The sequence below is a fragment of the Dermacentor andersoni genome, chromosome 5, assembly GCF_023375885.2.
Source record: "Dermacentor andersoni chromosome 5, qqDerAnde1_hic_scaffold, whole genome shotgun sequence".
Classification (NCBI taxonomy): domain Eukaryota; kingdom Metazoa; phylum Arthropoda; class Arachnida; order Ixodida; family Ixodidae; genus Dermacentor; species Dermacentor andersoni.
In genome coordinates, this window is record NC_092818.1 from 144,555,265 (window position 1) to 144,580,168 (window position 24,904).

Below are 24,904 nucleotides of genomic sequence, written 5' to 3' on the forward strand. Positions count from 1 at the left end.
GCTCCACGAAGCCGCGAGCGACACGCTCCACTTTCCGGGCAAAGCGCGCGCGCCGACAAAGCCCCGAAGGTTGAAAAGAAAGAAAGAAAGAAAGACCGAGAAAGAAGTGAAGAACGACTCCTTTCCTTATCGCAAGTTCTCGCGTGTAATCTTCCTCGCGAATCTTCAATATACGAGGCAGTCGGCCGCCTCCCGGCGTTCGGTGTCCTTTTCCTCTGCACACTGCGGGATAGTTTTGCCTCGCCTTTGTTTGTGTGTTTGCCGGTGTCTGAGCGTATGTCCGTGTTTGTGCGTGTGTGTGAGTGAGTTCGTCTGCATCGCCACGTACCTCGTGGCGCCGCAGGAATGGCCTGCGCGAGCGAGCTGAAGGCGACGGAAGTTATCTGCAGAACTGGCGCCCGAGCGGTACGCTTTTCAATCGAAAGCCGAAACCTCATTTGAAGGCCGAGAATAAAAAAATGGTGGTCGCTGAGTTCGACCTCTCCCCGATCCGCCGCCTTGCGTAATGGAACGCGGCCGATGCAACGATCGACATTTTTGCCGCCTCCTCGCCGTTCCGGTGGATCACTTTTTCCAACCAAATACCGTACGTGTCCGTAGCTATCTCTCCACAAAGGAGAAAACGCAATGGGCACAACGAAGAATCTTTGCATACTCAGCTTGTTAGGGCGGGCTTGGTAGCAGTACGAGTGCTGCAGTACGCATACCTCCTTAGCAAATGTAAAGATTGTTAACCCCCTTCAACCCTTTGTAGATTAAATTGCGCTTTGCTGTCAATCCACTTTTCCTAAGTTAACTCGGAAGTGATCACGGCAAATTTTTCTTCCAGATATGCAGTCAGATGGCTGCAAAACTGTATGGAAGTGGTTTAGACATATTCTTGGCGTCAGCATTCACGAACTTTGACATCAATTGGATTTCAACAATTGTATCGCAACAGGTGACAAAAATCACTGGTGAAGTGCATTTCAGATACCTCGAGATGACGGGAGAATGCAGGATGCATCAATGCATCAAGATATAGAAGGGGCGAGGAAATGGGATGGGGGGATGGGGAGCACTCGCCCCACGGCCTTACTTCATCGTCTTTGTATTTAGGTAGACAAAAGCATATTTTACAAACATAAACGTTAGAAAATGGCCACTTGCTCCTCGTACATGGCCTTCCGCATCTAATCATTGTAATAAAGAAAAAAAAACTGGGTGTCGGTTAATAATAACTGACCCGAAAAGTGATTAAGGCCCTGAAATTTATTTGGGTCTCAGGGAGCTAAAGCGAAACTTTTCTTGCAAACTCTCCAGGACTTCGGTGACTGTGCAGCTGCTGTCTTGTCAAAAAGCTTCCTGCACCGAAAATAAAAGACTCACGCTCACCTGTCCAACGGTGTGAGCAAAACTCGGTGTACAAGCCAGACAGCCCCATGCTCTAAACATCAGGCCACAGTCGCGCGCATACTTCTGTCCTGAAAATGCCAACTATCTTTCTGACATCACTGGCGCACACTTTTACGTTTCGTGGCAAGTGTGAGAGTATACGTGCGCGCGCGTTAGCTTTCATTGGGCCGCAGACGCAGGAACGAAACGGGCGAATAATAGCTAACCTCATCCACTACCTCTTGTGTCGTACCTTTCGCAGCATATGCTTCACCTCAACATTCTCCCCTCGACAGACGTCAAACATCGCCTTCATCCTTGTGACGTCACTACGTCTACGTCTCATGTGCTTTAGCATTTGCATGAACTGCTGTTTGCATTTCGGTATTAGCGTGTTAACGTCGTAGCGCACAAACAATGCATAATGATTAATTGCGGTATTTCAGTTGCCGAAAACACGATCTGATTATGAGGCACGCCGTAGTGTGGGGACTCCGGATTAATTTCGATCCCATGGGCTTCCTTAACGTGCTCCTAAATCTATGTGCACGAGCGTTACTGCATTCCACCCACATGGGAATGCGGCCGCCACGGATGGGATCGAACCCGCTACCGCGACCTCAGTCACTGTAACTACATAGACACTGGACTATACCGCGTGGGCCACAAACATTGCATGACTTTAAATTTGTGACCTGCGCAGTGCATAAGCACTGCATGACATTACTTACACACTGCATAGCATGAGAAAAAAAATTACGCATCGCGTTTACTTTTCTAAAATTTTACTTAACTGCTTCCGGGAGGCTTCGGTTCAGATAGTTCCACGCACGTAGGTTGGATTTGCATAACTGTCTTCTGATTTTTATACAAAGCGAAAAATACCAACAGTAACCAATTTTCGAAGGGTACCACTAGACCTTAAGCATATACTGAAAGCATGGAAGTTTTTAAACCGCATTCATCATCTAACAAAATTCGTTTTTTTTTTTTTTTTTTTTTTTGTACGCGTTGTCCTCTACGGCAGTCTACAGATTTACGCTTGAACGAGGTCTAACATATGGCTGTTTTGCTTATCTTGAGTACCGAACTGTATCTTCTATATATATCAGGTATATCTACCAGGGGGTTCTGCGATGACTAAGTAAACTTAAAAAATCGCCTGTGGCAGATGGCACCATTCTAGTCCTTAAGCATGGTCTACTCAATGAGGCGGACATTATTTACACGAGAAATCGAAGTGCCTAACCTACTTATTGGCAAAAATGTGCTAATTAGAATATTAATATAACTAATATTACCTTAATAATTATATAATTAATATTACCTTAGTCACATATTGCGATTTGCACATTTTAGCTCGTGAGACTGCAAGGCATATCAACTTGAAAAGAATTCTGTAGATGACATCATTGTCGAGATATGCACCATCAAACTTGCTGTAAAAATGCGCAACTTAATCTTTCAACAAGATGCCGTTTTATGCATTTATACAGTTTTGTGCAGTTTTATGCATTTATACAGTTTTGTGCAGTTTTATGCATGGTATACTGCCAAAAGTATAGTGGTGAGTGACGATACATATTAGTGCGTAAAAGAAAGGGTTGTGCTTTAGATGGGTGATCAAAACGTTGAGAAATACCATGAGCTGCAATGATGCGAGATTCCTGGAACAGAGATTTACTATGATAAGCGCATGAAAATTTGATAACAGCATTATTAATCTGCGCTTTTGAAGGAAGGGCAATGAAAGAGATTCTTGAATAGCGTAGTAGCTTGGTCCCGGGTTATGTGTTCTCGTGAACGTCATTGCCTTATTTTTAGAGATGTCAATTTCCATTTGCCAATGGCGACGCCAAAATGCAAGTTTATCGAGGTCTAACTATGATTAGTTCTTATCTCCGGTGCTAATAATTCGCCTATCGATGATACAGTCGTTATCTTCGGCATTCATTTCAGGCATCCAGTCTTCAGGCCCGTCAAGCAATGATGAGCTATAGTGTTGACGCGTTGACGGAGAAGAAATGAAAAGTTACATCTTGTTTATTGATTCGGGACTGCGCTAAACGATCTGCGAAAGCAATTTTGGTTAGAACTGATTGACCCAACGAAGCTACCTCCAACATCGAGTAGTAGCGCTGTTGTATGTTGGGCATGTTTAAGTTGGAAAACAATTTTAGCGCCAGCGGACGAGGAAGGAAGAACGAACGGAAGCCCTTAATCCACTAATACTGACTAATACTGGTTTATATATATATATATATATATATATATATATATATATATATATATATATATATATATATATATATATATATATATATATATATATATATATATATATAAGCCTAGGTGTAATAAGCCCTTGTTATCGTACAACTTCCGCCATTAGAACTTTGTTAAAAGGAGCATTGCCAACATATGACTTGGAAATGCGTTTAAGAAGATTTGCCAAGACAGTATTTACGCAAGCCTGAAGAATCAATCGGACAGGTTCCCTAAATCAGGGTTTTCGAAGTCCTTGGAGGTTTCTGTAGCAGAGGTGGTTGCTGAAAAGATGTGTAAAAAATAGCACTCCGGATACAGCAAATGAACTGACGCAAAACAAGCGAAAGGTAGTGGTTGTGCCCTACCTACACAGGACGGCACACTGTCTTAAATAACGCGCTAGTCGTCTGAACACAAGAGCTGCTGCTTCAGCTCCAGAAAAATTTAGCAGAGTGTGTCGGTTGGCAGAACCGTACCGTAAAGCTGCGATTGAATGTCCTAAGAGACATCTGAATCCTTTTGTGGTTTGAGAAGAAGCAGTGATGTACGAGTTGCCACTGTCCTGCGGTAATAAGTACGCAGGACAGACAGGACGACGTTTTAATGACCGCTTAAGAGAGCATAGATTAAATGTGAAGATTACCATGATGGTCACCTGTCTGTTCACTGTCTAGAGTGAGGCTGCGCTTCTTTGTTTGGTGATTGTGTGGTTCTGGCCAGGCACGGAGATAAACATGTATGCCAGATGACTGAGGCACAAGGCACACACTATCAATCGGAGTGTTCAAGGCTGCGCAAGCGTCGCAATATATGTTGTCCAAGAGCGAGTGGTACTTCACGTTTCTTTATTGATGCTCTAAATTCAATACTTGAAGCATGTCTTGGTATTGCATCCTACGTCATTGCTAAAACACAGAAAATAAGACACAATGCTATCGCTAAGACACGAATGCATCAATAGAAACGTAGACGACAAAAAAAAATGATATACAGACTTATTTTTTTTTTCCCCTGTTCAAATAAAATTAAATTATGGGGTTTTACGTACCAAAACCACTTTCTGATTATGAGGCACGCCGCAGTGGAGGACTCCGGAAATTTCGACCACAACGTGCACTTAAATCTAAGTACACGGGTGTTTTCGCATTTCGCCCCCATCGAAATGCGGCCGCCATGGCCGGGATTCGATCCCGCGACCTCGTGCTCAGCAGCCCAACACCATAGCCACTGAGCAACCACGGCGGGTTCTCTGTTCAAATAAGTAACGCAGAAATATAGGGGACGGAGGAGGTTGCACGTGTGGGGAACGTTCTCCACCTGAGTGTTGCAGAATGCTGCAATTGGACCCACTGCAGCATCATCGGAAAGTGAACTACAATGTTGAAAAAATGTGTCCGTATTCGGGGATCGAAACCGAGACCGCTACATCAGCCTCCTGATCGCTCGGACGTCAGATCTACTGCCCCGGAAACGACATCGGTGCCGAAATTGATATCAGGGCGTGGGCCAATTTTGCAACTGCAAAGCTTGCAGTCTTTACCTCATGACGTCCAGGTGAAATATTTAACCCTATTCAGGCAGCGCGCCGTGTACATTCAGATAATTCAAATGTTCCTTCGAACTTTCGGCAAACGTTTACCGCTGAGACAGAACAGCTTCCCCCGACACCCTCCCCCTTCTCGGTTTCGTCATACCATAACGCACGCGTTGCTGCCAGAAATCCAATCGGGAACCCAAAGATCACAACGCGACATCCAAAACATCGATCAAGTCTGCGGGCTGATTCACGGGTCGCCTACGCCAGGCTGAAGAGGAAGCGAATGTTCAGCTGCCGCTGCTCACAAAATAGCACGCGGAAACGGCGCTATCGCGGGGACACATTTGTCATCCGTCGGAAAAGCGAGGGACCAGAAGAGAGGGAAGGAGCGAAAGATTGCCAAAATAGTCAAGACACGCGTACAACAACGTAAGCCACGCTGCGCGAGCAAAACGCGTTCGGTCGGGGCATTCAGTTTGTGCGGCCCGAACCGGTGCAGGCAGCGCGAATCACGCGAGTTCGCGTCGCATCTTCGCGCGCCGGTGGGAGAGGGAGTTCCCGTCCTTCTCAACCAAAGCCTCACCTTCTCGTGTGCCCTCTCTTTCCGAAGGGGGTCGTCGAGCGAGGAGGGAGGGGGTGGGGAGTGAGGGTGGGAGGGTCGCACACAACTCGGTCAAAGTCGTCCGTGCAACGCCTACCTGCCGGCGCCAACGCATCGGGCATATATTGACTGACACTTTCGGCGTCTCGCATCCGCACTCACCCTCTCCCAGCGCGCACCGGTTTCGGCGGTCGTCCGTCCGTGCGCCCGATTTTCTATTTCGGGAAGCCCGGGAGCGACGGCGGGGCCTTGATCATGGAGCACAGACAGCGCTGCACTTTGTGTGAGTGCGTGCGTGCCGGCCACTATAGCTATAAAAAGGAGGTGGCGGGCTCCTCTTTCGGAACGTCCGGAACGAGAATCCCGTAACGGTAAAATCGGTCGAAGCCGAATGACCTATACAAAACTCCGTGGCGACATTCAGAAATGCTTCCGTGAGCGCCGATGTCATGGATTGATGTGTGCCCTGACGCCCTCGCTTGGCTGTGGTCAGCCGGTCACCCATTTCCTCCGGTTCAAACACGCACACCTCTATTCGAAGTGCGGCCCGTGACAACGCGGGTCAGCGGCGAAATCGAAAGTTCGCGCCACGTTGAGGAGCGCGACGCGCCCACTGACGCGCCTCAGCACTCTCTCACCTACACTCCCTCTTCTGTTTTCCTCGCCAGTTTTCTCTCGCCATCTAAAGTCCCTTGATGATTTGAAAGTAGCGACACTCTTTGAACTCTGCCGCCGCCGCGCGACCTCCTCGCCTCCTCCTCGCCCCTTGCGCGTTCCCCCCGCGGCAACCAGTTTTGCCCCCGTTTTTCTGCGCGACGATTGGTCTCCCTGCCGTTGCCCTTGGAAACGCGCGGATCTTGAGCTTTGCTTGTGTTTTTCTTTTTCGTTCGCGCCATTTTCCTCCTGAGCACGGTTGACTGGGCGCTTTAGCTGGGCGTAGCAACGTTGTACGCTGTGTTTCCTGCTCTATGTGCTAGCGCTATGCGGGGCTGTTGCGCATATAACTGCAGCAAGAAGCCCAAAGATGGTTATGCCGTTTTTATGATACCACAATGAAAGCGTGACGTCTTGCGTAGGAAGCAGTGGCTGCATGACATTGCCCGAAAGAACTTTGTTCCGACAAAGAACAGCGTTGTTTGAGAGCTGATGAGTCTTTCTTATAGCTCGTAGCAAAGCATCCCGTAATGCGGCAATATTTTTTTCATTCTTCCGGCCTGCTCACCAGCGTTTTTGTTGCGGTTGTCTTCAGTATGCTTAATATTCTGGGGCGGCTCCATCACCTCGCACGTCGCTAACTGTTGTTATTCAGTCGGAAGTGCAGTATTATTGATTCTACTTTGCGCCCTAAAAAAATTTGTGGCAAGTATGCCCGTAGTATTGCAGGTGATGAGCGTTAACTAGTCAAAATTGGGCTTTTTTTTAAGTTTTAAGGCGAAAGCCTTTAGATCTTTATGTTTCAAGGTCGCGTTGTAAACTGGAAGTATCACGTGACCCAAGGAAGGCCAGAGGGGACCCAAAGCATGTCCACCCCTGTATAAGAGAATGATTACCCAAGTTAATTAATGAATCATTAGTGGTTCACATAAGGTGGATTAGGGAGGATTAAGGTTAATTAGAGTGTAATAAAGAAGATTAAGGTGGATTAGAGTGTATTACGAAGGATTAAGATGCATGAATAAAGGTTAAGGTGCGTGGAGGTGGATTCAGTCGGATTATGGTGGATTAAGGTGAAGTGTTGATGAAAGGGTATTAAGACCGATTGGGGTGGATTAGGGTGCATGAACATGGATTAGGGAGGATTAAAGTGGATAAAGGAAGATTAAGGTCGATTAATGTGGATTAAGGTGAATTGGAGTTGATAAAGGAGGATTAAGACCGATTTGGATGGACTAGGGTAGATTAATGTGGATTAGGGACCATGGAGCTGGATTAGGTTTGATAGAGGCGAATTAGGGTGTATTAAGGTAGATTGGGACCATTAAGCAGGATTGAGTGGGATTAAAGTGCGTGAATAAGGATTAAGGTGGATGAAGGAGGATTAAGGCGGATTATGATGGATTACGGTTGATAAAGGAGGATTAAGACCGCATAGGGTAGGCTAAGTTGCATTAGGGGCGATGTAGGTTGATTAGGTTGTATTAAGGTGGATGAAGGAGCGTTAAGGTGGATTAGGGTGGACTAAGGTGAATTGGGGTTCATTGAGTATTAAGACCGATTAGTCTACCATAATCCTCCTAATGCACATTCATCGACCTCAATCCTTCTTCATTCACTTCAATCCACCGTAATCCATGAAAGTCCTCCTTAATGTACCCTAATCCACCTTCATCGACCTTAATCTACTCTAACCCTCCTTAATGCACTTTAATCCTCCTTAATCAACCGTAATGCTTCCTCATTAACTTTGATACACCCTAGCCCACCATAACCCTCTTTAATCCCTCTTAATCCACCCTTATCCTTCTTTATGCACTTTAATCTACCATAATCCACTATGATCGTCCTCAATGCACATCAACGCACCTTCATCCACCCTAATTAACCTCATCGACCTTAATCCAACCTAGTCCACCTTTATGCTCCTTAATCCACCTTCATTCACCCTAATGCACCTTTATCGACTTTAATCCACCTTAATCATCCTTAATACACGCGAATTCATCTTAATCCAATCACTAATCAATCATTACTTTGCTAATCATTAATCATCTCTTATACGCGGCTGCATATGCTTTGGTTCGCTTCCCGCCTTCCTTCGGTCACGTGGTATTTTCTGTAGCTCACAAGGGGACCTTGAAACAGACGTCTAAGGCTTTCGCTTAATAAGCCACACACAAAGGGATGTGTCACAAGCAATACTAGATCAGACGCACGAAGTAAAGCGTCTGATCGTGAGGCAGAAAAATTGTCTGGAGTATAGAACTCGCCTCAAAGCTCCCTTTAAACCAGTATACCCCGCTCATACGGCTTTAAGAAAAAACCAACCTCCTCATAAACGTTGCCTCCAGCATTATCGATGCTTTTATTAGCATTTCTCAAAATTTTCAACCACACTGGGGCGCGCAACTGGCCCAAAATAACACACCTCCATAGAATCCTGCGGCCCGTCCGCGGGAGCCGAGGAGGAATAGCGTGCCGTGCGCAGCCGGCGGGCGAGGAGAATCGAGGAGGAAAGCGCCGTGAGGAGGAGAGTGTCGCTACTTTCAAATTATCGAGGGGCTTTATCGCCATCCAGCTTACCGCTCCTCTTCCGACAGCACGAGGAAACAGGGTAAGGGGAGCCGGGAGTGCAAGATCTGTTGTTTTGATAGCCATGCGGATGTCGTGGCGCTGGTGGCGTACTCTGGCGCAGTTCTCGAAAAACGTTACGCTGGTTCTCGAACGCTTGGCTTGCTGGCTTGCGTCGGTAGCCGGCTGGCGGGTCTAACGGGTTGGACACATAGCGCCATCTCGAAAAAATACTAAGAAGCTCATGGGCTGCCGCGAGGGAACGAGACATTTATTTGAGGTATCGCCAGTCGTTTGTGCGCAGGCGCGAGTAAGAGCGGGCGCGAGAAAGAAAATCTGCATGCAGGCCTATAGGCACCACGGAGGAAGTGTCTGAGCGCGTGTTGCAGCCGTTCGTCCCTAGGCGTGCTGGCATTGCGGAGTGGAGTCGAGTTTGTTTACGCTCGGACGCTGCTGAAAGGCCGCCGTGACGGTGACTGACTCAGCGCCGCAGGCGCGAGAAAGTCTGTCCGACGTACTTTCAGAGGCAAAGTTCTGGCTGGTGTTGCAGAAGTCGCGGGGCGCGGTAGGGCTGAACTTGGCGTCACACGCTGGCGGCTGGACGTAATTATATTTATTCAATCGTGTTTTTTACTAATTGAAACAACGTGTCATTATTTCGCACTATTGGCGGCGCCTCCAGGACACCAAATCAGCAACGGGGACACCAAAGCTAGAACCCGGACTGGTCCGTGGATTGGGGCTCACCGAGGCCTGCGCGTGCCGCCCTGCTTACACCTTTGATCCCCCCGCAACACCTTGGGTGCCCTGGAGATCCTGCGCCGCCTGCTTTATTATAACCTCAGGTGCTCTCCTGAAGCTTCCGTTTGCCGGTTACGTGTACCCTCCTGCAGCAGTGCTTGCAAAAATGCAATCTGTCGTCGCGACGAAAAAAGCGACCCACGGCTTATGCAACACCAGTCAGAACCTTGCCCCGTCAGACCCAGCGATCACCAAATGGCGCGTCCGGGCCCGCTGCCTCACCGCGCGGGCATCCAGTGGCGGAGCGTAAACAAATTCGACCGCACGCCGCAATGCCGGCGTGTCTAGGGGACAAACGCATGCAACACGCGCTAGGAAACTCCTCCGTAGTGCCTAGGCAGAGTCATATGTTCAAGGAGCAAAAGCCCTCACATTTTCTCTCTCGCCCCTGATCTTACTCGCGCCTGCGCACAAACGGCTGGCGATCCCTCAAATGAACGTCTCGTTTGCGAGGGAACTTTAATTTTCGCACTGTTCAATCAGGTGACTCTCACCGGAGCCCGCTGCTGGCTTGAACATGTTAGTGTCCATATATATGCTCCGTACATCTCGTATTTTTTCAGTATATCTCTGGTCAAATCCTGAGCAGCGAATTAGAGCAGACATGTTGCAGCTGTTGAAGTAGCATCAATTCAGGGCTGCGGGCTAGCATTGATTCACTAGCATGAACGAGAGGTAGAAAGCCAGAAGAGTGATCTGCGACGCTGATCTCTGCTACACGCTTATTATTGCGAAAGCATTATATGCCCCTTGAAGCGGAAAATCCGTGATTCGTTGTTATCATCCGATGTACCAAAACCCGCTAGACCACGTGATGACGTCACGTTCCCAGCGCTGGACTCGCTGCGGTTTGCATTGCGAAATCACATGGCGAACAGCCACGGCGTCACACCTGGCCCACTCCCAAAATGGGATTAAGGCGGACTAAGATTGGTACACATTAGAGTAAGGTAGATTAAGGTGGATATTCAAGGTGATTACTTAGGTCCTAATGCTTTCGCATTGAAATCACGTAAGGACACCTAGGTGCCTGTATTTTCTTTTCATGCCTTTCTACTGCTAAATATGTGGACGTCAGAGTGCGTGCGCATGCTTGCACGGAAAAAGGCTTCATGGAAATGCATTCAAACTACCTTTTGACTGCATCCCTACGGAGAGAGAAAACTATTTGACGAGAGAAAGCGAGAGAGAGATATGAACTTTATCTTATAAATGGCTCATTATTCCCGCGTGTTGCATTGTGTTCCGTTTAAACTTGGCGCACTACATCCGGTCACAAGTGGAAATATTTATTTTCATTTAAAACAAGACGTGCGCACATTCCGTCGGAACTTCTGCCTTATGTAACACATTTTGTAACTGCATGAACTACACATGATATCACCACGTGGTTTCCTCGTCCCGTGCTGGCCGCGAAGGTTAACTTCGTGGTGTCATGTTTATTTCAGCTAGTTCTCGTTTATGTGCTGCAGACAATAGCTTGCATATGGTAGCCGCAATCCGCCTCATAAACTGTCTATACGCCCATGCGTGCTTGTCGATGAGTTCATTCATTGATTCATTGTGCGTATCTGTCAAAGCTGGCTTCTCCGCAATAGTAATCGTTATGCGGAAAAGCCAACTTCAGTCGTTTTCTCTGCTTCAGCGGTCTGTACGTCGGAAGCGGTTTTTAAACCGAGAGTGTGGCCATCGTACCGTAAGCTTCGTTACAGTGAATTACCAAACAAATTAGAAAGAAGATCAACAGGGAACGTAGCCTATGTTCTTACTGCGCATTACGTAAGGAAGACTTCATGAAAAAATGAGTAGGACATCGATGCATTTCGCCGCAAGTTTGCTTACTTACCTATCGAAAGTTGTGATAGTCTCGGGACGCCTATGTTGTTTATATTCTTCGATTTCACAATTCCAGAATGTACTGGCTCACCGGAGTGGAGCGAGCTTATTCTAGGCATCGTGTACTCGGTACCTTGGTCGATAGCTGGTGTCTCTCATCAGGAAGTGTAACTAATACATGCTGAGGCAGACAAAATCTTACATTTAATACTTTAAAAATCCGGCCGCCTACGTTTATAATGTGTATACTTAAGACCTTCAGTCACAAATTACTATGCACTGTCAATAAATGTGTCAAAGACAATATTATTTCACGATGCTGCAGACTTTCCTGAAAAATAAAAAGCAAACACGGCAGGAAGATCTTTTCCGCATTTCCTAGTGAACCCTCGTAATTACTGAGTAAGTAAGTTTTGACATATCTTGCAGTCAGTAATGTCGCTTTTTTTTTGCAGAAAAAGACCTGAATCACAGGCCCGCACCACATGCACAAGATAATTATTGGCTGCAGGTATAACGAGGAACGAAAAACTACGACTTCCCTATTGCTGACGGAACGCGGCACGTCGAACATTCCGTCAAAATTGGTAATGAATTTAGCAGAGTGGTCACGCGCAGGTGTGTAGCCGGATAAAGGGGGCATGCCGGGCACGTGCCTCCCCCCCCTCGCCCTCCCCTCTTTAAAAAGATATTTCCTTTCTGCGCCACTGGTCACGTGTAGCAATATTCCGCAATCTGAAGTGAAGAAGGAACAACTGACCCGCAGCTCAGTTTCTACGGTTATATATATATATATATATCTTCACGACAGTAGTTGACAACCGTCGCGACTCGGCAACTATGGTGTCCTGCTGCTGATCACGTGATCGCGGATTCGCTTCTCGGCTACGTAAGCCGTATTCCCAAGCACGCATAATGGAAAGAACGCTCGTGTAGGGATCGAGAGAGAGAGAGAGAGTGATAGAGAAACGAAGAGAGAAAGGTAGAGAGGTTAACCAAGGATATGCCCGCTTGGCTACATTACACTTGGGGAGGGGAAAGGGGAAGAGCAGATAATCAGGGATTTATACCCCTCCCCCCCTCAGGAGGATTCCCACACCCCCCTAAAATTATTCCAGACCAACCACCGTCCTCCCCTCCCCTCTCACAGACAGGCACTCATACTGGAAAAGAAATTACGCTGATCCCCCGCACTTGTGGTAATCACTTTATGAAATGTTTACTTTTTGCGGAGGTGGACGCTACGTGGCCCTAACTTTGAAACCCAATTTTGATGTTCAGCGCGCAGACGCAGACGACAGTGCTGCACTGCGACCTGCAGGGAGCGGAGAAACCTTGATGCCGCGGTAAACGCAAGACACGTCCCTGCGTTTTCGCCTATGCAACTGCCGGCGCTGAGAGTTGCGCGCCGTACTATAGTCGTGGTTAATGGACATCTACAGGCACTTCCCTGTTATCACGGGTTTACCTACGCTCGGCCGCACACGCTCCGTCGCACTGGAGCTGCCTCTCGACTGGAGTCCCAGTTTCTTTCTTCTTTTAATTAGTATTTCGTGAATGTGGCCAGCCACGGTTGGCCTAGTGTAGTTTCCTTGGATATTGTATGTACCGGATTGTGGCGCACATAATGCGCATATATACTTTTTTGTTCTTCGTTGTAATATTTTAATTGTGTTGTATGTTGTAATTGTGTTTTAATCATACTGTACTAAGTTTTGAAAACGTCTGCACTTTATTCTTTCAAGACTTGTAGATTAAGTACTTGCTTCACTTTGTTCTACATAGAAAAAGTAATCAATTTTGTGCAATCAAATCAAAACCCTAAACGTTGCCCCTTATGTTCCTGCAGTTTTCAAACGTGGTCACAGAATGACATGGGTATTTAAATAAAGTATTGCATTTATAACCCCGCAAAAGGAAGCACACATTTTGGCCTTCTATATAGCTTTCGTTCGTGCCCGCCTCTCTGTGCCCGCCTGTCTACACCTTCGTTGTAGTACTCTTGCGCAACATCAGCGCGACATGCATCAACGAGGGCGAACTCTCTTGTAATATGTTTTAATATGCTTGCTTAAAAGGTTAATTAGTGTACTTCTACAAATTCGCAGGTTTTCCGTTAACATTTGTGACAAAAGAAAGTGTGCAGTTTTAGTTAAATAAAACAACGTGGTAAAAATAACCCTAGCCCCTTGAACCCCCCTCCTTCTCGACCTCCCGCGTTGTGGTAACACCCCCCAAAAGTCGAAATCATGGATAAACCCCTGTAGATAATGAAAAAAGATAAGAAAGATAATAGAGTCAGTCATTGTAAGCACATTCACAGAGGAATGTCCGCAGTCACAAAGGTTCGTGCAGTCCAGTCGCCTTGAATATGTGCGGAAGGGCTTTTGTGGCCTTTTGCATGCAAGAATGCATGGGCCATGGCCGTGGCGATCGAGCTTTCACTGGGCGCTAACGAAATTAAACTAGTCTAAATTAATCAAGAGCCCTCTATAACGTTGTAACTGTTGCTTCGGGACGCTCAACCTGATCGATCGATTAATCAGCCAATCAATCAACTGGCACCTAGAGAACTTTCACCTGTCTTCTCGGTTATTCCTTAGCATACCGCGCACACGCGCCTTAGCACAGGAATGACGCGCTAGCGTACTGAGATAAACATCGCTTACTGCAATTTGACTTGAATATTTTAAAAGAGCCCGTCCTCATGAAGGAGTCGCGCTCGAAATGTCTTTAGATATTTTTTAGTCTACGGTGGCACTCGGCTCATTAGCGTCACCAGGCAACTTGGACATCGTTCTTGCCGTGTTTGCCAGCGCTTGAATGCAACGTCGCAGCCCTTGCGTGCACAAGGTGTGGAGGAAGAGTGTGATGCTTTACCGAACACTTCATTTTTTGTGTGAAACGTCTTATACAGGTCGGTCAGCATCGGGGGTCGCTTGCTAAAGCCGCATGTAACGAAAACATTTCATACTATTTATAACTTATATCTTTGTAACCGCACTACCCAAGCGCTTTAGTTTGATATCGTTGTATACGGGAACTAAGTCGTTACTCGATCATGCAAGTGTCGTGTGCACAAATGACCCCGTTGTCGTGTCACGAATGACACAGTCGGAGGTAACTTTAAGCCTATCGCCCAGGCGTGCAGGGAGGCAAAGCTCGTCAGTATACGTTTGTTGATCCGAACGGTAGTACAGCCACGTTTGAGAGAGCTCACTCGGCCATAGTATTGGTCTAATCGATGAAATCGTGCAATTTCTTGCAGAAATTTCGTGTTTGCTCGGCTATGGCACTCCTGCTGCGTACGAGACTGAGGGTTCAGAAATGGCAGGGAGGAACTCGTAGAGCAAGGCAGAGGGATATTCAAGCCCTTTCGCCACGGCGGAACGTGGCGAAACCATTTGCGCGTGCGTCGGGCTGTAGCGCCGCAGGGCGGTTTCGGGCGCAGTAGGGGGGGGGGGGGGGCATTCCTTTTGCACCGTAGTGGCCAAACACCCTCTGCAAAACACAGGAGCCCACTACGAATAGGGAACGAGCGCAATTCAAAGAATTACACCGTATAAGATTCCAACTAGCTGTAACGTAAGTTAAGCATGCAAGCTTTGTAATGCGTGCATAAATGCAAGTTGCGTATTCGGTCGACGTCATTTCTGTAACCTAGTGCGCATACACACCCTCCGCATGCAGCACGCACGAGACGTTTCGCTACTCCGCTGCGGCAGCGTCCCTCATACAGCCTAACCGATTTTATGATCAATCTTATGATCTCCGTACGATGGATTTCAGAGGTCGTTTAATCGAGCCTGCGATGTTCGGACAAGGCTGCACTGCTCACTGAGGATGTCCATAATGTATTCGCCTACAGATCTAACATGCGTCATGATAATACTTACGTGCATGTCAAAGAGAACGCGCCGTCTACAGCATTCCTCTCACACTTCGCTTCCTATATTTTAAATGCCGTCGATGTTCGCTCTACTCGCCTGTTCAACGTAAAGAAAAGGCCGTAGAGTGCACAATTTCCTGTCGCTCATCTCCCGAACGTCCGCGAAAGCTATCACTGAAAGCGAAGACAAGATTACGCTTATGCTGTCAGTTTTCCTCCACCTTGTCCTTTCATCAGAATAAGCAGTCGAAGCAATCTCTCACGCACACGCCTCGAGCACTTAGACTGGCGATTGGTCTTCATATGGAATCGCGATCACGTATGGCGCTATCATACTCAGTCGTCCGCCATACATGCGCTCTTTCGGCACCTGCACCGCTTGCTCTGCCTCATTTCCACATTTAGGAACCAGGGCAGAATTTTATAGCGAGTCAGTTACCGTACGATCTCAATATACTTGGACAATTCCACCCGTGTCGCAGGCGCAGACGCAGCAGCCGTCTAGCTATCGAGGTCTTGTCGATCGCCTTCGGTGGCGTAGCCAGAGGGTGGCACACCGGGCACGTTCCCCCCCCCCCTCCCCCCGCTGCTCGAAAAAGAAGTCTGGCTACGCCACCGACCGTCTTTAATGTCCAGCGACTCCAAGAGCCCATGCCTGGGGCTGTAGTACTTCACGCGACAACCTAAAGAACACACATTCGACGTGCAAGGGCCAACTGCCCGTTGTCGAGCGAAGGCAACACACCCTACGCGATGCGATCACGTCTCTAAAAAAAGAAAGTACTTGCGGTGGTCGCGGGTCACAATCGGCTCTGGCCGATCGGGTCGTTACGATTCCTTTCTTTGCCGTTCACCAGACAGATGCCGAAGAGTTGCTGCTTCTCGATGAACCCGAACCCGAACGATGAACCCGAAAAAAGGCAAGGCTGATTACAACCCTCTCCCTTGACGCCGCTTCACGATATGCATGTCGGTCGCGCACGCGCTGTTCGTGGATTCAGTGGGGCCACAATGTAGAAATGTGTGCTCTCGCCACACACACACACACACACGATTTATATTCGTCCTGCGTTGCAAGGACGAATATAAAGGCAGCAAAGGCCACAGAATAACAAAACATGTTGTAGGGTCAGCGTTAAAGTTTCAGAAACTGATCTGAGTTTCGTCGGCGTCTTTGCATTTCACCCAGACTGAAATGCGGCTGGCGCGGCCGGCGTTCAATACCGCGCCGTCCTTCTTGGTAGCGAAACGCCTTAGCCAATACGCCACCATGCACGACGTGTTAATAATCTGACATCTCAGAAAACGTAGAACTTTCTAGCAGTCTGTGGCCAGCCAGTAAAGCCGTGCGACAAATACTATGTCGTTCTCATACAATGTATGTTGATGCTGGAAGTCCCAATTTTCCCGGCCTGCTTGTCCAGGCTAAGAAGATATTATTCTTTTTTCTTTTCCCCGGTCCATATCCGAACGGCGCGTTCAGTCGACGTCGTCCCGTTACTCTGGGATTTGCGCTTTCTTTATTTAAGTCTTTCCAGCGTAATAATGACTCAAGTTGTTTCCCAACTAACACAACGTCAAGCTATCTTGAGCTAGCGTTGTCTTCCGTTCTCGTTGTTTATTTTGTTTTCACTGCGATTACGAGATGATGTCAACCTGATTGCTAAGTACCTCCTGAGTATAATAATAATAATAATAATAATAATAATAATAATAATAATAATAATAATAATAATAATAATAACCATGACGTTTGTTCGCCACCACGACGCCGAAATTGAACGTACGTTTGCTCAACGAGAGAGAGACACGTTTGTCGTAACGTGAGTCCAAAGCACAACAGAGAATGAACCTCCACGAGCGTGTTGTAACCATCGCCACGAGAATGTGAACGCAGGGTTCCTTATGAAGGAGTACTGCATATTATGGAGCCCCAACTCAGGTCCCAGGTCATATATCAGAGCTCTAAAAGCTTGGTGCAGCGTACAGAGACTGGGCAGAAAGAGCCCAACATTTACTATACACATTTCTCAATCACCCGCCGTGGTTGCTTAGGTGGATCTGGTCTTGCTAAGCACGAAGTGGCGGGATCAAATTCTGGCCACCGCAGCCGTATTTCGATAGGGGCGAAATGCAAAAACACCCGTGCACTTAGATTAAAGTGCACGTTACACAACCCAAGGAGGTCAAAATTAATCCGGAGTCCCCCACTACGGCTTGCCTCATAATCAGATAGTGAGTGGTTTTGGTACGTAAAATCCCATAACCTAATTTTCATTTTTTTTAACACCTTTCCTAATTACTTTGCGAAAAATAAAAATAAAGAAACTGCTGCCACACTTGGGTCACAGGAGGTGACAGTCTGCGAAAGCACGCAGCAAAGATACGTTTTACTGGTCGTTTTTGCGCTACACGCGTGGAAGACATACAAAAATCATCCGACCTATAGCATTGCGCATATCGGCCACTGCAGTCTCGTGATGCAACTCGCGCGGGTCTACACTCGGTTTGCCGTTTTGTACTTTGATATATTTACATATTCGTAACGTGTTTAACGACACGACATGTCATAGCATGAGACGAAGAACTGTACACAAGATGGGTGCGCGGGGAGTCTGTTGCGAATGTGGCCACGGTCACCAGGAACCCGTGGGAACGAGATACTTCCTCCAGAAGGAGCACAGCTTCTTCCGGAAGTCAATGCCGTGTGAGTAGTTCTTGAGGTTGATGTTCAGGTGGAAAGCGTGATCACGTGTGAACCTTGGCCAAAGCTGGCCTCCGACCGTCGGCGGCTTCCTGAAAGTAGAAGAATGGAAGAAAAGACAAACGTGCATCAAAATTGCATCGTCACGGTGCATTGTCCAGAGTAGTGCCACTATGCGCCAGGGGTATTCAGCTACTACGGCGTTCTGCTGCAGAGCCCGAGTCCGTGGGTTCGGTTTACAGCCGCGGGAGACACATTTCAAGGGGGCTGAAGGTACGAACACTTGCGTACATAAATTTGGGTGCACGTTAAAAAGAAAACTCCGGTTAATTAAAATTATTCCAGAGCCTTCCACTAAGGGGTCTACTCCCCTCCCCCTCCTCCCCATATCACAGCTCACGATAGCTAACATTCGCTTGAAGAAAAAAAAGAAAGCCGTTTTGCCCCCGGACAATGATCTGGCCTCAAAGTGTTGGATGCGTGCGTACGCCGCTCACCAAGCATCGAGATCAGATAAGCGGAAGCTCAGGCTGCCAAGTCTAATATTGCGACGAGTGTGGGAACTAGTCTCTTGCACATCACAAGAGCAAGCAAGCCCACGTAGAGGTATACCAGGTATACCATAAAAGGTACACACAGACAGACGTCCGTTCGCCCGTTCTTTCTGGCGCGTTGCCCTCACACTGCTTCACACCCACCATGAGTGTTCGAACGCAATGAGTGCACGACAAAGCTGCCAGAGGGCGCTGAAGTTTCAACGCTTTGATAAGTTTTTAAATTTACGTAAGCAGCTCGCGCAGGCAAGGGTACCACGTGGTCACCACTCCGATTCAAAGCTGGTGCTATTTGCGAAAATCGTCTTCATCCTCATTATCGTCATCAGTGCTCTTTGTGCAATTCGATCTGATTCGAAGAGACATCGTTCCAATCATAATGATACTGCTAAGGAAGAAGACGGAAGTGTCGGAAGAAAGAAAGAAGGAAAGAATCGAAGAAATGAAAGAAACAAGTAAATATTCAACTGGTTTTCGTAAACTTGCCGCGGGGAGCGATACAGATGCGGGAGAAAACGAAAGCCGGAGCGAGCGACGACTGTCTTAGTATCACTTGTAGCTTGGCTTGTTGGTGCACGTTCACTAAACATAAAGTATCGTGACCTGTAACACGGACGAACACGGAGGAAGGAAACTAAGGAGAGGCCCTACCCCCTCCGCGCGCTAGGAGAAAAGTGTGGCGGAAATGACGTATAGTTTCTCATTTCTTTTGCTGCTTTTTTATTTTTTTTGCTGCATGGCCACGCCTTTTGGGCCACAATGGCGGCGTTGTTCTGATTTTTTGAGCGCGCACACGTGTTGCTCTGGTAGGTTTCGTGCCGTGGCAAAGGCGCTGTGTGGGCGGGTTTGCGTTAGTCACCGTGTCTTGTTGCGCTGTGTTACCTGCACAGTGCTCTGCCGGATGTTGCGCGAGCGCGCGCGCTCCGCGTGCGAAACTACGCGCAGCGCGGTGTGGTTTCGCGAAAGATGTAAACAAGAGAGGAGGGTGGCACAAAAGGCGGAGCATCGCCATGAGCAACGCCAACTTCCGGCTTCACTTTTGCTTCACAAAGAGTGACGTCAGGGCCTCTCCTTAGTTTCCTTCCTCCGTGCGGACGAATCACTCGTCCCTTCCTCCATCTTCGTCCATGTTCCAGGTTCCGCTCCTTTCTATTGACTGTCTTAGTACCTGTCTTGGCATATATATATAACAAAATTTCTTATTGGCCCTCTTCCCGAATTTTCCTTATGTTTCGATATTACCATGTTCTTTTGGTAAATTAGCTGTTTTCGAATCTATTTAAGCGCACCCATTCAGTCCTTACTTGAACAGGCGCGTACGACACGTCCTATCGTCACTACAAGTTTCTAGGAAAACAGTGCTTGGGAAAACAGCGGATTTTCGCTTAGCCTGCCTGTGTATAGGCACGCACGTATAGCCTGGAATGTACAGTTGCCGTCTACGATATACAGCGCGCACGACCAAAGGTGCGATCCACTTAGAGGCTGCTTTCCCTTAATTATAAAACGTTTCACTTACTTGCTGCGCAAGATTTTTGCCATCGATAATTACAGCCCATGTCATAATTTTTGGAGCTACTGGATATGTCGTCGGGAGAACGTTTGTCCATTTGAGCCCCAGAAGTTGATCGTGACAGCACCGCCAGCTTTCTCCCCAGAATTTCGCAGTTCTGGACGCATCTACAGAAGGCTTGCAACACAACCGAGCGGTACTTTCTCACTGGCGAAGGGACTTCAGATCTTTTGACAAAGACTGTGCGTTGTCTTCCATGCGCCGACCGCATACGTTTTCACTCAAGCCATGAGTCCCGTTCCCTCCCTGCAATGCCGGGCCGACCCGCGGCAGAGGTGAATCGGGCGTTAAGTACACCCATACGTGGGCCGATCCCGAAGATAGTGTAACGCCGAGCCGATCCGCGGCGATCCTGGCGTTAAGCACTCCCGATACGTTGACCAATCCCGAAAATTGTGCAATACCGGGCCGACCCGCGGCGGAGGTTCAGTTCGCCACTAAGGGGCCCACATTCACAGCTTCGCTGGTCATCCTTCTTCACAGAATGGAAGGCGGGGGGGGGGGGGGGGGAGGCGTTCATTTGAATGCTGAGAACATTTGCCAATCTGGTTTGTGCCATGACAGAACTTAATTGTGTTACTCACGATGCCAACACCTTTCTTCACACATACACATAGATCAATAAATAAATCCTAAGTACACACAAACTACGCGTACGTGTGCGTGATGGAGTTATAGTATGAGGTGCATCTTCTCATATCGCCGAACATTGCAATATCTTCTCATGTAGAGAGAGAGATAGAGAGAGAGAGAGAGTGGTAAAAAGAAGGATAGGAAATACAGGAAAATCAACCGAGCGAGCGTACCGTTTGCTACCCTACGCTGCGTGTAAGGGAACTGGAACAGAGAGTTTGCAGCGCTGTGCACACATAACAGGGCGCTCAAAAGTACTATAGACGGTCACTGAGGCCGGTGCACTTAAAAAAACTGCAGTATCACACGAATAACTTTCTGCGCCAGCGATGGATGCGGCCACGGTCCGAGAATTACCGTCTAGGAAAATTTCCGCCCAGAACATTTTCTGAGACGAGAGAAGTATTTCAAACATTTTAGCACGATAGACAGTACATATGTAACCTGTGAAAATCGCAATGGAACTAATCTTGCGAACAGCCCACGCGCACGCAGAAGGAAACATTGTCGCTAAACGCAAGCTCATGAAGTGATGCTCGTTTAGTAATTACTCGGTAATGGAACAGTAAAAGGGCAAATAAAGGCGGAGCCGTCGATGAGCACGCTTCCACGGTCAAGTGGGAATCTCTCGATAAGTTCGTTCTTTCCCAATGATCAACGTCACGTGGGGCCGGAGAACGACCACGTTTCCCGTCTCTGCTGTCCTTATTTATCTCTTCTTTTTTCTTCTTCCTTCCCCTCAGCGCAGTGCTGCGTTCAACCGGCTGTGGTCTACTTACTACTGCTCGGAGATTTCAGAGGCGATATTTCCTGTCCCATGCGCGACAGCCAACATGTTGTCCCGCCAACTTTTCGCTGCAGTTAAGACAGCATTTCGTGCCACCCGCAAACGAGAAATAATAAAACAAAAAAAAAACGTCGCGGTCTGAAACGCAGTAGCGAAGTAAAGCAGAACGCATCTACGTTCCGTCTGCGGCTGCTCAATCTCTGGGCTTCCGTCTTCCTGGTAAAGGAAAATCTCGTCGCGGAAGTCGAAGCGATTCGCTCCGCTTGGTTCCTCTCTTTATTTTCGTTATGGGCTTCGCTATCTCTTCGCGGGGACTTTCTTTTCCAGCACGCGCCCTATAAGCCCCGATTATCCACCGCTGAATGGGCGTTTCCGCAGCTACTCCGGGCGCGTTCTAGTAGGCAATATTCTTTTTCCCTCTCGATCTTACACGGAAAGAAGATGCGTTGGCCTTGGATTCGAATCAGTGAAACGTTTGTCTTCTTTGGTGGTGGGACCCAACCCTTGCAGTTTTGTCAGCAGTTCGGCAAGGCGATAAGGTCCTGTCCTTGTTTTTAGTTCAACGATGCGCAATGGTTACGTTAGCTCCTTCCGCAAGGCAGTATCGCTGGGAGTTGTGGTTAGCAGGAGCGTTGTGGTTTCGTAGCCGTGTAGCTACACATCGAGCTCTGACAAAACGAGCAACCACGCATCCCGTTCTCTTCCAGCAGCGAACGTGGTTGCTCGTCTTGTTCGAGACAAGACGTGCAGCTATACAACCATGAAACCATCCAGGACGTTACCGAGCCCAGCTTCCTGCTTTACTGTCTTGCGGAAACAGCTAACATAAAGCCAGCTTACATATCAACAGAGGAGGCGTAGAGGATAGCAGAGAGATCACGGATGACATGGCAAGAAGCGATCATCCGCGTCGTGGATCGTACGCAGGGCGTGGAGGATCACCCAATGCCAAGTTATCCACCGGAAAGACTAATATGTGGTACGTTACTGTGGCCAAGTTTCTTCCTTATAACATTTGGCAAGCAAGCTTCCTCAGTCAACAAAACTTTTGCCACGAAGGTATCAGATTGTTTGTCGATAAGAGAAAAAGATCGCACTCTCTATAGGAAACTGCATGCAAATGTTGGATGCCATTTTCGTCGGTCTACGTTGCGGCTGAAGCGCTTTATCTGTCAAGGTCAACGGTCAAATACGTTGCAACACAACACGAAGAAAATGCCGGAAAAGCAACAAATCGAGGATAACTAATATTTCCCAGAACTTGCTTTGCTGCTTGTTGCGTTGCGAATGATGAAATAATTGGCAAGCAGTACATGCGCACCCCAGTGCAGGGTAACCTATAACGCTGGTTAACTTCAACTTCCTTTTCTCTCACCCTCTCTATCGCTCTCTCTCTGCGGGCACGTGGACACAGGAACAACTCAACATCGACCAAAAATAGAACGTTTTAAAGAAATGCATAACGCAGACTCCTTGTGCTGAATATAGGCACCGCGACGGTGCCCACACTAAACATGTGACGACCATAACGGGAAGACTGCCGCTTCAGCTCATGTTTTATTCATTTAATGTTTTGCCTTAAGCACAGTCTCTGAACTGACTTCCGGCGATATATAGACAGAAAGTTACGGAACAGCCAACGTTTCTGGCCCTTCCCACCGACGCTTTCACTCATGCCTGCGCTATATTTATGCCAACAAAGACGATGACGCTATTGTTTCATCGTGCTACGGGCGTCACCTCGGCCGTTTTCATATCGTAACGGGGACGTCTCAGTACAGTTATACTGTGCTATTTTATCCCACGCTCCATTGTTGTTCGTCCAGGAGTGCTTCCTTTTCTTTTCTATTTCTTTTTTTTTTTCTTTTTTCCCTTTTTCCCTTTCTGACTACAGGAATACGTCAGCCTTTCGTTTCATAACGTTGTGAAAAGGATTCCCCAGCAGGATTCCGCCCTTTTATTTCGGTGTTTAGCCCGCCGCGGTGGATGATTGGTTGTGGCGTTCTTCTGCCCAGCGCAAGGCTGCGAGCTCGACTCCCAGCCATGGCGGCCACATTTCGATGTCATCTGAGGGCAAATACGCTCGTGTACGATGTTTTCGGTGCACTTAAAAAAAACGCATGGTCGGAATTAATTAATCCGAAGCCCATCACGTACGGTGTATACCTCACAGCTCGTCAGAAGGATGTTACTCTTACGATTTAACTAATTTTTCTTTTCGGTTCCTTTGTATTTCATGCAGTGCATGTAGTACCACTCAGCATGTTCGCCCGTACGAAAATCACAGCGGGAAAATTTCGTCGTAGCAATATAATTATCTGTCTAATCTTGTGATTCACTGTTGTCATGTCCAAAATTCCTGTTGCAGTGACATATTTTTTTTTAATTACGATCTGAAGCTTTGTCGGCAAGAAGAGCTAATTTTTCTCTTGGTGACTGAAGCAACTGTCGTTCGTCTGGTGGCTTATTACAAGGCTTGTTATCTCATATAACACACATGTTGGGAGTCACAACGCGACATCAGGCTTACGAGAGAAACTTTCCGTATTTTGAATACCCTTTGTCGTCAATTTTAAATTGCGCCTCTTCTCTATATATGGTTTATTGAGGCTCTCACAATTTTACCGAATGACTGGAAATGAGAAGTAACAGTTCAAAATATAAATTTGTTAGAAAATTGCCCACAACACTGGTAGAGCGTAGAGTTTAGTGAGCAGTGATTATTGCCCTGATCATATTGAAACCCTTTTGTTTACTGTGCGCAATTGTAGCTCAATGCGCTCAACCTAAGTCTGAAGATTCAATTTAGAAAAAAGAAGTTTCTTTGGGCGACATCTAGGCTCTGCAAATCTGCGCCGGTTCCACGCATTGTATCCTTGTCTTTGTGTTTTTTGCTCTATGATCTTTATTTCTTCGTTAATTTACAATCTCTTAGATGGTGATAGAACACCAATTTTGGCACTTCATAAATATGACTTTCGTTATATAGAGAAAGCGAAGAAAAAGACACAAGATAACACATTATCTGGCATCGAGAAGCTTTCAGCTTAGAATCTGGATGGGCTAAGTAAAGTTTGACGACGACAAATTTCAACACTCATTCGGACTGTTTGTGTGAC

At 47.4% G+C, this 24,904-nt stretch overlaps 1 protein-coding gene across 1 annotated transcript in view; it reads right to left on the bottom strand.

Moving 5' to 3' along the window:
• LOC126532120 (uncharacterized) overlaps nt 1-24,904 on the bottom strand; it is a 70,418-nt gene that overhangs the window by 40,072 nt on the left and 5,442 nt on the right. Inside the window, exon 3 of the mRNA XM_072288369.1 lies at nt 18,174-18,330. Within this exon, the coding sequence (XP_072144470.1) occupies nt 18,174-18,330 (157 nt within the window). The remainder of the gene's footprint in view (nt 1-18,173; nt 18,331-24,904) is intronic.